Here is a 15,897-nt window from a genome sequence, read left to right on the forward strand (position 1 = left end):
TGAAGTCACTATAACAGGGAGTGGAAGCCTACTTGTACTTCCTGCACGCGTCAGCCCGGTGTCTCTCCAAGTAGCGGCGCAGGCTGAACGCCTTGCCGCACTCGGCGCAGCGCCACTGCCACGCGTGGTGGCCCCATAAAGTTAATATTCGTTTGAGCAGCAACACTATTTGTGGCCCCGGTTCCACTGGTGAGCTCTGAGGTTGACCTGATGGGACCCTTCAAGGAGTTGGAAACGTACTTCTTTCGGTAAGCAACAGCCTGGTGCTATTAGAGGAACTTCCACTAACTAACGCTTTCCAACTATGCGACAAGTAGAGACTTTGTGGTCCTGACATTTGAGAGGTGTCCTGATCCTGATGGTATGCTACAAGGAGTTCGAAACCTACTTCTTCTTTCGATAAGCATCAGCCTGGTGCTTTTAGAGGAACTTCCACTTACTAAACGTTTTCCAACGATGCCACAAGTGGAAGCTTTGTGGTCCTGCTATCTGAGGTGTGACCTGATGGTATCCTCCAAGGAGTTGGTAACCTTACTTCTTCTTTCAGTAAGCATTAGCCTAGTGCTATAAGAGGAACCTCCACTTACTAAACGCTTTCCAGCTGTACCGCAATTGGGTCTTGTGGCCCTGGTATCTGAGGAGTGTCCTGGTCCTGATGAAACCTTACAAGGAGTTGTAAACCTACTTGTACTGCGAGCAACCACCAGTTAGGTGGTATTCCAATTATTTCCACGTAATGATGGTGGTTTTTAGGTCTACCTTGATCTATGGAATATCCTGACGGTGAAGTCACTATAACAGGGAGTGGAAACCTACTTGTACTTCCTGCACGCGTCAGCCTGGTGTCTCTCCAAGTAGCGCCGCTGGCTGAACGCCTTGCCGCACTCGGCGCAGCGCCATTGCCACGCGTGGTGGCCCCGGGTCCGCTGGTGCGCTCTGAGGTTCGACCTGATGGTAGAAGGATGAAGAACGGAAAACAGATGTCTTTTTATGAGACTGTAAATACAATCAAGAAGATTACTACAGACAGAACGAAATGTAATTGTCTATTTTGAGACTGGAAAATGAGGGGAGACTCTTCCTCTGAGGGTAGCAGGGGGGGGGGGGGGGGGGGTGATAATTCCTTAAATATTGGATACTTTTATAGTATTTATTGAAAACTTCACAATTTTGAAATCGATCAATAATCTCAATTTCCACAAGTTTTTTCAGTATTAAACTGGACTCAACTTTCAAATTTTTCAGCCTCTGCCAATAAAGTGTACTAATTGTATAAATCAAAAATCATTTAACTTTTTTTTAGCTCTGGATGGAACGAAATATAACACAGCCTATAAAGTACCATGGAGTAGCCATATCCTTGTAAAGGGGTGCTATCAAACAACTTTAAGAGTAGGCGCACACCGTTGATTTTTTGTCGGCCGATAGTTTAGTCGGGCAGTTGATCAGTATGGGCATGTATGGGAGTGCGCACACTACGCCGATTCGATTTGGCCGATTCTTCATACAATTTGAAATCGGGCACAACTATCGGCCAACTAAAAATCGACGGTGTGCGCCTACTCTAAAACCAATCTCACCTGTCAGCAAAGGTCCGACCACAATGCGCATGAGGGCACGGGAAGGGTCGCTCGCCCGTGTGTAGACGGAGGTGCCCCTTCAGCACCCAGGGCCGGTCGAAGCGCTTGCCACAATACGAGCAGGTGTGGCTGGGACGGGGCCCGCGCCACTCGCGGGGCCCCGGTAACGGGGGGGACGCTGCAACCGATGCTGATGAACAGTATAACGAGAGTATAGATATAGTTCGTTCGTTCGTTCGTTTCAGCCAAATGACGTCCACTGCTGGACAAAGGCCTCCCCCAAGGCTTTCCAGAATGAACGGTCCTGCGCTGCCCGCATCCAATTTCTTCGCGCGTGGGGTTGCCAGGTCCAAAACACGAAAGCCGGACTCTCTGCTTCATTTGGCCGGACATTTTACCCTAAAAGCCAGACATGTGACCGATGTCCTGATGCGTGCGCTTATTATTCTGTAGCTCGACTTTCGCCTGGCGTGGTAGCCAAAAAAAAAGGTGGACAGGCCGGACAAAACAATATTTGGCCGGACAAGACCTTAAAAAGCCAAACATGTCCGGCTAAAGCCGGACACCTGGCAACCCTATTCGCGCGACCTTTACCAGATCGTCAATCCACCTAGTAAGAGGCCTGCCCACGCTACGTCTTCCAGCCCGTGGTCGCACTCCAGTACTTTTCTGCCCCAACGGCCATGAGATAGTAGTGCCATCCACGAAGACGCGCCCCCCCCCCCCCATTCTACCGCTAATGTTTGGGTGTTATCGGTACATGCTAAATTATCCATGAGTGCACACGCGCACTACAATAATGACGCTCGGATTGCTCGGATCAAACTCCCCGCACCCCGCGCGACCGAGACGAAAAATTGGTGGGGCGCGTCTTTGTGGATGACACGATCTATAGCATCAAACCACTTTCGTTTCTACCAAAAGACGTCCACTGATGTATAAAAGCCGCTCAAGGATTTCTAAAACTATACATACTACGTCTACTTTGTTGCCAGCGTCCGTGCTTCCTGCGAGCTTCACTAGATCATCAGTCCACCCAGTGAGAGGCCTAGGCTTACATTACGTTTTTCAGTCCGTGTTCGCCGCCATTCGAGAAATCCCGCTAAGGTGCCTACCCACTATTTAAAAGTTTGTCAACTCTTCGGTATAATATGTCGGTTACTTTGGTTCTCCAACGGATCTCATTTAAGATATCTAAAGCCCGGTCCGTGAGCACGTAGAATTTTGTCCAATGACCCCTAGCGGCCCTAGCTACCCATCCTTATCGCTCGCGCGTAATTATATTGATGTCGCGACTGTGCGACTGGCACCCGCAGTGAGTGTGCGAGCGCGATAGCAACATAATTACGCGCGAGCGATAAGGATGGGTAGCTTGGGGTTATTGGACAAAATTCTACGTGCCCACGGACCAGACTATAGCTACCTATTTAAAATTTAAAGTAAAGTAGTCATTATTTTACCTGCTTTCTTTTCCTCTTCATTTTCTTTACCATGGTCACTGTCAGCCTCAATAGTATCTTTCTCAAACAGCTCCTTGCAAGTCAAAAGTTCTTTATTGAGATTTTCTTCAGCAGTCTGCTTGAACAAGCTCTTCAATTTCTCTGCTATCTTATCTATCTCCGATCCCTTACTATTACCTTTCAAAGGCTCTCTATTTCTTATCTCTTCTAATATTGGAGCTAGCGGCTCTCTCTTACTCTTTTTGTCTTGCACAGAAACAATTTTGTTGATTTTGTCGGCCATGTTTTTTCGCCTTTTCCCGCGCGTTTTCTTGTAAAACACCTTACGTTCCGTTTTACCCTCCGATCGCAGGTTGTAACTCGATTTGTCTCCTTCTTTTTTAATCTGACTGCTTCTCTTTGGTTCTGGTGAGATGACAGGCCGTTCGCTTTCAGAAGCGTATTCGTAGGTTTCTGTGCTAAGAAAGTTTTCGAGGAATTGGCTTCTTTTTAAGAGCTGGAGGTAGAAACGCGTGGATATGGGGACTTTGTCGTTGAAGAGAGTCTCGTTGGTTTTGAGCAGGTTCTTTTGACGTTTCAGATTCATTTTCGGGCCTCGAGCTGGTTTGGGTTCAACTAGAAGATAAAATAAGTTAAGTTATATCTGAAATATTAACTTCCATTTTAAAGGGAAGGTGTCATAGGGCACCATAGGGCACATTTTCGTGAAAAATCCGAGGACTGACGAATGGACCGCAACTACTATAAAAACATCTTAGACCGCAACACACCGAAAACTACTTACTTTTATGTACTTACATATAAAATCGTTAATATTTTGTATTTACATATCGCAATTAAACTAGTTACCTACTAATTTAATATAATTTATCTAATAAACAAACCTAAGATCAATATCTACAAGTGAAACACTGTGCCGTTTAAATAACGAATTTTCCACGACTTTCGTTGATAAAAGCTCACCATATATAAATGAAAAACACTTTCCTAATCTTTCATAGGCCTAATTTTCACTTCAGCATTCGTGTGACAGAAACCTTTTTTATGATTGTACAATACAGCAAAGTACTTACTTTCATAGGAAAATGAAGACGATTCATGTATGAAACTGTGTCTAAGTGACCGCACGGAATACAAGAAACATCTAGGCATTTTGTTCAAGCACAGTAAAAGTATTAAAATTATATTTTATTACTTTAAAATAGATTTTTCAGTGAATATAAATTTTTCGCACTGTTTAAGCACTTGCTGTGTACGTCAAATTCAAAACAAACGAAATTCAAAAGTTTTTATTTTAAGAATTCCAAATTTGATCGCGCTGCCGCGGCCAGTGTCCCCTACGTGGTGTGTTTTTTAATTTTGTTAATGGTATCTTTTGAAGACGTATCGCTGAAAATGAAACCGATTTAAAATCGAGTTTAATTCGATGGAGTAGTAGGTTCGTCGAAATTATTATGGTTTATTTCGAGACTTTTGTAGAGAGACTTTTCTTTAATTAATTTATTGCAAGTTTTCTTTAATATGGTGTAGTAATGTATGTGTATATTGTGTTTAGCTTATTTGTGACGTGCAAAATAAAAGAGAAACAATGTTTGTTTCTTTATATTAATTATTCTTATAATTCTCAACAGTTGATCTTTTCATCTTTAAGATCAAGTTGGTTGTTTGCGAGTTTCTAATATGTAGTATACTAGATTAAAAGTAAAGTTCAAGAAACAGCCGACTTATGGAAACAAAGTCTCATCGATTGACATTGATAAACTTTTATTTCCACAACAAAAAATAAAATAACATCTTCAAAATCGTCACAGATGATCAAACGAATTACGAATCGCTTCACAGACTCGCACTTTCGTTATCTGTGCACCGATCTGAAAACTTCCCGCCTTACGTCACTGGCCGCTCGGAAAAGCTCCGTAGAAAAGAAAAATGTTGACAGCGCGCGCGCGAGTCGAGGGGAGGGGCGGGCGAAGCGGCCATCGATTATTTGGCGGCGCGACTCCGAGGCGATCGCACGCCGCCACCGCTGCCCCCGGACGCGCGGCATGAGTTTCTGGGCGTATACCCCGCGTCGCGAGTGCGTGTGCCATTGTGAATAACGCATGCCGTGATCACAGCGCGGGCCGGAGCCTCGGCCGCCATGGGCAACTCTTGCAGCTCCGGGCAAGCACACAAAGACAAGGACAATATATCACAACAATCTGAGGAGTGAGTATCGTATATGGCGTGAAGGTCAACCTACAACGCTTAGCTAAATGGATGAAAACAAACTAGTTGTAGTAGGAGAAGAGATGAGCGCATGATATGGTCTGGATAAATCAATACGCTGGCACGGAGGAGTTTGCGAGCTCATGGGTGTCAATCATGGCTCACACCCGCCATGGATCCGTAAGAACCGTCATCCGAACCATTTAAACAGAAACGTTGAACGTCTAACGAAGATTGATGTAACAAGAAAAGAACAAGTATTTGTAAATAACCATCACTAAAGTCAAGGAATCGTAAATCTTTAAGTTACAAAATGTTAATATGTAACATTAGATTAGCGTTCTTGTGAAACAAATCTTTCGTACAATGATTTCACGGTAAAATCTCGTATTCTAATTTGTTAACAGCCTGACTCATTTTCATTGTCAACCGAATACGTAGTTTAAAAACAGGCAACAATGTGTATTATTTCTAAAATAGTATTCCTTGGTGATATTTCAAAAGATTCTAGAGCAACAATTGTCCATAGAGCACGTCTTACCTCATTACAAATCGTATTAGAAACGTAAAGATATGAAATAAAAACTTACTCTTTTTACTTTCAGTGTTTTTCCATCTAATTGATGGAAAATATGAACCATGTGGGCGTATAATAATGTAGAGGACCCTTTTCTGAGTTGTTTACTTTACTATATTAGTTTCTAACATGTGGGTGTATAACAACTGGGTTCACAACACAATCTGACATGGCTGAATCTTGAAGATCGCCGATACTTTGTAAAGCCATTGAGTTATAATGTACTGTAAAGCTCGGAATCATATTATAGAATCAACTCTGTACTAATGTACAACCAAACATGGAGTAATCACAAAAATGATTATACTCTCTATGTGGACTCAAAACCCTGTCTGTAGTGTACAACTCTATTTACTGGAAACCATTTATGTATAAGTTACTCGTATTCTATCATCATATTATTATAACGTAGTAATAAACTACGATTGTGTTTTAATTCTTCAAAACCTTAACAGAAAAATTAAGAGGTCCATTCATTGGCTTAAACTTTTTCTTATAACATTTTCTTCCATTTATTATTAAAAACACATTCTACTTGCAATTTCGAGAAGAAGAATAGAAGATGTCTTATGAAATGAATCTCGGTTTGATTAATGATAGGTGCGTTCCCGCATTTAATTAGATTTAATTAGTAAAAACGAAGAAATATATTTCTCAAACGATCCTTTCAAACATTCGGTGTAGGGTAGCTTAACTTTAATTAAATATGAGACAATATATTTGTCAAATTACTTTTAGATGCCTACGCGATTTATCCATTACGCCACAATGTAGATTGTGATTATTCCCTCTTCGAAATTGCTTATTTATTATTAAAACGATTTGAAATGAAAAGCTTTCATTGAGTCAGACTGTTGTATGGCTTTTTATTCCCATAAATATCTTCAAATAACATAATAATATCATTAGCAAGCTCTTCACTACGAGTGGGAAGAATACAAGTGCCCTCAATGCGTATTTTTAATGTTATCTCATTACTACAAGCATTTTATTTTATTAAAGAAAAATTAAATTCTGTTTCATGTTTACATTCCTTTGATGTTCACTGAATATTACGTAGGTACTTAGTAGATGCAGCCATATAGGTACGTCTTTCCCACATAATAATATTTCTCTTGATAAAACGTCTGCCTACTGTGGGTTGCAGATCTAGAACTAAGCTAAGTTTAGGTTAGATTGCATAGCTGTCAACGTCCCACATAATTATAATATTTCACTTGATATTTTAAAACGACAGACTGATGGTTGTAGACCTAAGTAGAGCTAAGTTAGTTTGAATTTGCTCGCATAGTATGCAGTTTTCTATAACGGGACTATCCCCACCGCTGCAACTTATTTTGATTTGCAAAAGATTAAGACTGTGTTTATGTATGGGAACACTTGTCTTCAAGTCTTTGTTAGTAAATCACATCAATGATAACAGCAACCATGTTTATAGTTTAAACATTTATATTATAAATAAATAAATACGGGCAGACCGCACCCACAACGATTGATAAATATTTGGTTTAGATATTTAACAGGTGATTTAACTGACAGTTGATTAGTCTATGAAAACATTCCCTATAGTAACTTGTCAGTAACTGTCACAATATTATCGAGTTGCAGGGTACTGGTGCTAAATGCAGACGTCGTATGGACAAAAGTATTTTTGACTTGGAGCTTTTGCTCCATTTGACACTCCAGATAAGACCTTGTGACGTCTAACGTCTAGTACAATAGCGCAAGAGTTGCAAGAAGACCACGATCACGGTAATAAAATCTATACAGTATTCCAACTCGGCCATATTTTTGAAAAAAATGTCAACAGCCCCGCGGTACGTCACGGTATGACAACATGCGATAGGGCTGCTTACCTACAGTACCCATTCTTATAAAATTACAATACATCTGTCTACTTAGAATTTCCATCTAGTTTTGTGATTGTATTTTTTTTTATTTAGACAAACAAAATACTTTGTGAATGGAATAGGATAAAAATGCGTGTTGTTTTGTGATTAGTAGATTTAATTTATAAAAATATACTAAAATAATTTTGAATCTACTAATCATAATGAGTACTTAATGACCTGTTACTTTAATTTCAGGCGGGCGAAATCGTTGGCAAAAGCTGGTTTTATACAATATGTAATTTTCATTTCAAACCAAACTAATGTCAATTTCTGACAGTTAATGACTAGTTTTTGACAAAGATCGTAAATGACGGTCAGTCAAATTCAATCACCTTAGTCATTTTCAACACTAGGCCATCGACGTCCGTTCGGCACATTCGCGACACCCCTAACTTTTGGATTTCGACTACGTCCCGAGATTTGAAATTCGAAGGAAAGCTCGCGTTTCGTCGGTTTATATGAAGTTACAGTACTGTATGATATTATTACCGTGCCACGATGTTGACAATAGATGACTATGTAACGACGATAACTGCTGACCATACTGCTGACTGTAGCGTACAGCTTGTAATATTTTCCCCTATCTCCCTCAAAAAGCAAAGGTGACTTTGAAAAAGTTTATATTGCATTTACCTCATTTTAATAGTTTGAGCTACACAGAGAGGGTTCTTTTTACCTGTACCACAATATCTACCCTCTTTAATATGCTCTGTGAAGCTTACTTTTGCCTTCAAAGAAAGCTACGAAGGTATACAAACAATAATGTAGGCGGTACTTGTCTACCCAAAGGCTACCTAAAGAGGTAGCTAAATACCAAAACACATTTTCTCAATCTTGGCATAATCTAAAACCGGGTAATCTCCCCACCCCATCCTTCGGGAGGTAATTGTGTTACCATATCGTCTGCATCACTCCTCGAGGCCCTCCTCGCGAGTTCCGCTGGGGGCTGGGAGGAAATTGAAACATTTATTGCTTCGAAGCTATTCTCAGGAACCCTTAGATTCTGTGCCTACAGAAAACTCATAAAGCTCATTTTATTTTTGCAAGCAGGCTTTTAAAAAGCATGGGCCAGTGCTGAGAAGCAGAGATAGAAGAGCTGGTTTTAAGACCCTACTTGATAAGATTACACTAAACAAAAACTTGGTATTTTTTTAGTTAACTGTATAGGCACAGCACATCATATTGTAAAATGTGATTACAAAATATCATCTATTACAAATAAGCTAAAAATCTAAAAATTCATTTAACTCAATTATTTTTAATCGGAACATCTTGATATGAGCTCTCGACACTGAATTTCAGCAGAAAGTCCGTTCGCTATTCAGCACCTTCTCCCGAAAAGACGAAGAAAGTGGGTAAAAAGAAAACCTTGTCCAAATAAAGCAAAGATCTATTTAAAAACCCAGCGAACTTCTTTTCTTCTTGGCTATATCGCGATCCTTTATAATAAAACATTGGAACACGTCCTTAATATCTACATTAAAGTATTCTCTACAATTTGTCTTAAACTGCTATTGAATCTATCTAAAAGATTACCACATACAAAATACGATCAATGGGGCACTCAAACGCAGTAGTCCGACCGTGATGCGTACGCGCACGTGTGTGGAATTCATTATTAAACTAACAACGGGCTTGGAACACGCGAGTATGTAAGTAGGTACGAGCTCATCAAGATAAACATTAAGGTCTCTTATTCAATTGGAATAGGCGCTATTTTCGAACGGAAATGTATAGTCTGATATGCTTTCAACTCTACTTAATATTTTTATAAATGCCACTCACTGTCTAGACTAGTGATTTGTGCCCAAAATGGACTGACTGTCATGTAAAAAAAAACTCATTTTATTTTTGCATGTAGGCTTTTATAAAGCACTTTTACTCGTCCCATAATGAAGGTGTAAGCGCTGCTTCGGGACAATAAATGGGCCAGTGCTCAGAAGAAGGAACGTAAGAAACTAAATCACTAGTGTTACTTAGCTGTAATGCCACATAAAAGAGTGCATGCCGAAATCATTGCTATACTTAATGCCATACTTATGGTAATCTCTGCCAAAAGCAGAAAATATTCGTTTTGCGCTGCTTTCTAATGCAAAAACATAATGTTAGTAGAGTCGATTGCGACTTATTTGGGGTCTAAATAACATGAATACTAAAACTAGGGGTTTTTGGAATGCAAAAGGTTAGATCTGGGGTTTGTATTTTTCATAATTTGAATAATTTGCAGTGTGTTTTCGGTAGAGTAAAATAGGAGCACTCCCAATCTTCCCAAAAATGTCATAAGGTGGCTAAGAAGCAAATACGTGAATATCACGTTACCCCCAACCAATTTGGCCAGCTTAGGGAGTGTAAACCAACTCTTTTTCTTTTGAGAAATTGCAATGTTACAACTGGGTACGTAACACAAAATCGAAAAATATGACAAGTCGTTTCCGAGACTTTAGTGCAGAAAGATGGACTCTCTCAAGTCCGTGATTCGTGGTTCAAGTTCACGAATTTTTCAAGAGTAAAATAATATTCTCGAATGTTCATTACGTCATCATCCAGTTCTTCACTGTTTGTTTATTATTAAAAGCGTAAGTAATCGTAATAAATAAGATGTTTATTATCTTAAGAAATTGCGGGTCGATGCGACGATGACTTTACGAGCGAAGCAGACCGAAGGCCGCCGATGTGTTGTAAAAATATAATTTGGATAGCTATGTTTGTCTGAGACACATTGAGAGATTGAGCTTTCTAAATATGTTCTGTTATGTTAAAAAGTTGTAGTAAGATTTCAAATCACACAGAAAACTTTACTCTTTGTAGAGCGAGCTTATGGCGGTAAAACGCGAATAAACTTTTAACGTACTAGATGTACCTACTTACTCGTAGATTTAAAACTGTGCCCATACTCAAAGCTCTAAAAAAATGTCGTCTCCAATGGGTATTGAACCTGCAATAAACATAATATAGGAACCACTGACCGGTGGCGCTACATAGAATTTAAGTACATTATTGAAGCGGTGCGCCGCGGAGCACTCTGCCATACTCAAAGACTGAATTATCTAAGTTCTATATAATTTGAAGTGTACGACGAAGTGACGAGTACCTAAGTACCTAAATGTAATTTTTAGTTTTGGACTGATGAAGAGTCATAACAGAATCGAATAATATGCCGTGATCCTGCTTTAATAGAGACAGAGTCAAGTTTATGGTGGCCATTTTGCAAAAAATAGAGTTTTGCGTTTGAGTTTAGAGTCTAACTTTATGCTAACCTATTCCGAAAAAAGGCATCAACCATTTCAAGTAAGAAATTATACTACTAAAAGGAATCTATTTTTACTACAAATTATGTAACAAATCGCCATTATTTAATAGAAACAATCTGTCTACACCACACCTATAAATACAGGGCTATTTACAGTACAGTCTCCCCTAGAAGTTTACATATTTTAATCTTTAAATCTACGTAACATAAGTCACACTTCTTTGGCGGTCAATGTAGCTTATCGTTTGTAAACAACACGAAAAAACTACGGACCTACTTGAGAACTGGCAAAAGGCCAAGCAAATCGTTAGATTCCAACGGGCCGCTTCAATCGAGAATTATACACCTTTGGTGACAAAATGCCATGATGGTGATACCATACAGGCTGTCAAATGACAGTTAATAACAAAGATACAAGTAGATAACCTAAAGAGAGAGATTGTCTTCGAAGATAGAGCACAGTGCGACATTACTTCAAAATCCGCGTGTAGAATGATAAATACGAAAATTAAACCCAAAGAAAGCGGTGTTTACATATTTCTACCAAATCTTTCATTCATCAAACAAATATCATTCAATACTTTATTTGCACTCAACAACATACTTATAATAATTAACTAATAATGAGCAATGTGTTAAAATAAGTTAAGTGCAAGAGCTGAAAAGCAAAATAATAATATTATAATACTCGAAAGTAGTGTTGAAAATACCTGTTCTGTTGTCTAGTTTTAGTTGTTATTTTGTTGTGTACTTGCATCGAATAAATTTATACCTACTTTTCTTTCTTTCTTTTCTTTAAAATGACTAAATATTGTCGGTCAGATTCAGTCAATTTACACCTCCACTCGAAAGGTTTGTGTTAAAATTGAAAGTAGAGCAATATCATATAGTCTATATTCAAGTAACTACTTATATTATGTTACGGTCAAAGTGATAAATGTGAAAATTATGAATAATCGCCGGTTATTATGAATAATTACCGCATGATTTGGTGAATATGATTAATATGAGGTCATTTATGTGTGTATAAAACTAAATAGGCGGCTTAGGGGTGGCCCAAGGGCCACCCCCACCGCACCTTAACCTATTTTTCACTTTAAATCAAAACATTATGTTATAGGCATTATGGAAAAGTAATATTATGCAAGAAACATTCCAAACTCATTATGCCAAATTATAATAATATATGATATCAAAACGTTCTAAAGTTTGGCTGTACACGAGCACGTACACAAGATGTTGTTAGGGTTCCGTACCTCAAAAGGAAAAAACGGAACCCTTATAGGATCACTTTGTTGTCCGTCTGTCCGTCCGTCTGTCAAGACCCTTTATCTCAAGAACGCGTGAACGTATCAAGCTGAAATTCACATGAAATACTCAGGTCTATTGTCCCTTTAAGCTGTGAAAATATCAAACTTCTAAGCCAAGCCAATCAAAAGATACAGCCGATTATGTCGATATTTTCAACAAATTTTCGACACTCGCAAAGGAATCAAAACCTACAGGATACTTCCCGTAAACTCAGAATCTTGAAATTTGGCATAAAGCATTATCATATAATGCAAATATAGGAAAAATTGCGAAAATTACATTTTTTTAGTTATATAATATAATAAAAATATTTTAATAAAATGAAACTTACTACCTTATTTCTCACGAACGAATAAAGGTATCAAATTGAAATTTATACCAAATACCTAGATCTATTGTCCCTTTAAGAAGTAAAAAAATCAAACTTCTAAGTTAACGCGATCAAAAGATACAGCAGTTTATACCGACACCTTAGACGAATTTCCGTCACACGCTAGGGAATCAAAACCTACAAGGTACTTCCTGTGAACTCAGAATCTTGAAATTCGGCACGAAGCAACGTTATATAGTACAGATAAAGGAAAAATTGCGAAAATGATAAATTTGAAGTTATATAAAATTTAAAATATTATTTTTGCTTACATGACATAAAATATTTTTTTAATAATTATAAACTTACTACCTACCCTTTTTCACATGAACGCGTAGAGATATTAAAGTTGAAATTCATATCAAACACTTCTTAAATCTAATTGCCTCTAAACTGTGAGAAATTCTAAATCAAAGCAAAAATTCAAAACGCTGAGGTAGGTACCTACCTATAATGCAAATATAGGAAAAATAAATAAATAAAAAATAATCATACCGCATATTTTGAAATTCGCCACTACTCGCAACGGAATCAAGTAAGTAATTTGATTTAATACGTCATAAATTGTAAACCGCTACGTTTGTACGGCGGAACCCTCGGTGTGCGAGCCCGACTCGCACTTGGCCGGTTTTTTCTCTTTTATGAAATTTGTTAGTACTAAGGTTGAAATATTAAATAATCACTGTTAAATGTGATTAATTTATCACTTTTACCGCGACTGTCGGTAATTATTCATAATAACCGGTTATTATTAATAATTTTCAATTTATCACATTAACCGTAACATATATTTATACAATGTTTTTTAGATATTGAAGAAAAAACCGCAGAAGATATGCAAGTCATATGAGAGCGGGGCGGGTCGCTACTATGAAATAAATACATACATATACTTAAGCCTCACCCCCGTGACCCGAGCAGACGGTGACGCACGTATCTACGTCACACTTTACGCTTCACACCAACACTATTCAACGATTTCTCATATCTCATTGTTATTTACATACTTGTTATGTAGAGACACCTGCCCACTCAAAAGCTACAATCATGTAGGTGTTCAAAGTATTTTAATGAAAAAAGGCAATTATAAAGTAGAAAATCATAATGTTTGGAATGTTACAACTGCTTCTCTCGCAACCATCTCCCTTAACAGTGCCAAATTAACCCGCATGCACACAAGTATGGATTGCTTAGGGCGTCAAGTAGGATTTAATACGTCCTTTGTCCTGAAGCAGAATTGTATTAATGGGCCTACTTAAATGAGTAAATGCGCGTGAACATCGCAATATCATTTTGTTGTTTCAATCGCAGAGTATGACAACAAAACCTACAAAAATAAATATGAGTAAGAACCTAGTTTTTTCCCAAGAAAATGAAACAACAGCATGCATCAATTAACTTATCATTTCCTTCGGTTTTAAATTCAATTCAATTTAATTAAATGAAAATATATCGTGCAGAAACAAAAATTAATTCTGAAATAATGCAGGTCTTCATCAGCGCTAGACTTCTTATTATTATAATTATTTGAGTAGGTAACTACTTTTTGATACTGTGTAAGAAGTTTTTTGAGTTTATTGCTCCTTCTTCTCAGCTCATGCAAACCGTTTGTCTCGAAGCGAAGTTAACTCTTTAAAACTGCCAAAAAAGTAACGTAACGAAAAATTTGACGATTTGTAAACCTACAACTCATTTCAGCAGACCACCGACTTTTTGTCGGCCGATAGTTGAGTCGGGCTGTTAATCAGTATGGAGATGTATCAAAGTGCGTACATTGGATGAGCCGATTCTACATACAAATAGAATCGGGCCCAACTATCGACCGACTAAGAGTCAGTCAGTCCCAACAATTTTTTTTTGCCCTAACAAACTAACTAAAATGTCCACCTCTTCGAAATATAACACACAAGTATAGCCCTGTACTCTCCGTGACCCAGTTCCACAGTGACGCACGTGGACGTCACGCATTGTCTCCTTAATGACGGCGCCTCTATTGACCGCTGCATCTTGTATTGTTACTGTTACGGTGTTAACATCTGTTGAGGTTATTAATTAAGACACAACAAGTAGATAAATGACTACTTAGGTAGGTACATAATCAAATCAAATCAAATCAAAATTATCTTTATTTGTATAGACTAATTAAATTAGTACTTGCAAATCTTCAAATGCTCTTAAGGAGCCTATACATGTGTCATTCTTTTTTTGCCCTACCAGCGCTTCGAGACAAACATTTGGCAAGTTCTGAGAAGAAGCGCCGCAACAAACTCAGTCACCACTGTCTGCCGGTTTAAAAAATGTAAAAAAGTAGGAAGCATAGCAATTTACATTCACAAACATTACCTACTATGAGCGTGGATGCACAGGGTCACACACGAACAAATCACAGAGCTCTATTCAACGCTGTGCGCTCGATTTGCTGCTTCACTTAAGCAAGCATAATTTGTGAATACGGGTGTTAATGTATACAGAAGTTATTAACAACTCTCCTTCCCACCGCTGCAACTCCTGTGTAGCCAGGATCTACAGCTTGACCAATAAAAAACCAGTGAAGGTAAAGACGTGTGTCCCGGGGAAAGTTAAACTGTCATTGGACCCGCAACGAATTTAATTGAAGAATAAATGAAGGTTCGACTTCCCTCCAGTGCAAAGCGGATGGCAGGCTACATACACGCCTGCCATACCAGCAGAATTTATAGGAAAATCGCTTCATGAAAAGAATTGCTGGTGTCAAATTAACTACTATTTTATTAGCACATGACTTATAAAAGTTTTCCATCATGATTGTGCTCTCAGCTTACAACCATACTTACGGCATACGAAGAAGTTGGCATTGTCATATCGTTGAGAAATTGAGATGGAAAGAAAACTCTCCATCAAAATTTCAACAAAGTCGTCCATGTTCCGTTCCACACAATATTGACTGCTTTAAGCCCTGAGGTTTGCTCAAGGCACTGAAGAATATTCCACACAATACCTTAACAAGGTATATGCCTTTGAACTGTTGTATTATGCAGCTGCTCTCCAGAGAAATCTGGGAACATTTTAAATTCTGTTTCCGAACTAAGCCTTGAGGGCGAACGATGAAGAATTAAGCTTTGAACCAGCTGAGGAATACGTGGTAAGAACAGAGCATGCTTCTTACGTTCATAAAGGATAGTTTAATCGATTATAGTTTTTGATACAAAACAGCACCTACGGATACCATCATACGGATGACATAGTGTTTGACTTGATACCGTATTTACT

At 38.4% G+C, this 15,897-nt stretch overlaps 1 protein-coding gene across 1 annotated transcript; it reads right to left on the reverse strand.

Annotated features, from left to right (window-relative positions):
• Positions 1-812: 812 nt before the first annotated feature.
• On the reverse strand, positions 813-4,220 carry LOC135082635 (zinc finger protein 1 homolog). The gene is made up of 4 exons (XM_063977425.1): positions 4,114-4,220; positions 3,045-3,655; positions 1,581-1,729; positions 813-948 (listed from the first exon to the last, which is right to left on the reverse strand). The coding sequence occupies exons 1-4, from the start codon at positions 4,190-4,192 to the stop codon at positions 813-815; spliced, it is 975 nt and encodes a 324-aa protein (XP_063833495.1). The 5' UTR covers positions 4,193-4,220.
• Between the last annotated feature and the right edge of the window lie 11,677 nt (positions 4,221-15,897).

This window comes from Ostrinia nubilalis, chromosome 22 (assembly GCF_963855985.1).
Source record: "Ostrinia nubilalis chromosome 22, ilOstNubi1.1, whole genome shotgun sequence".
NCBI classification, from domain to species: domain Eukaryota; kingdom Metazoa; phylum Arthropoda; class Insecta; order Lepidoptera; family Crambidae; genus Ostrinia; species Ostrinia nubilalis.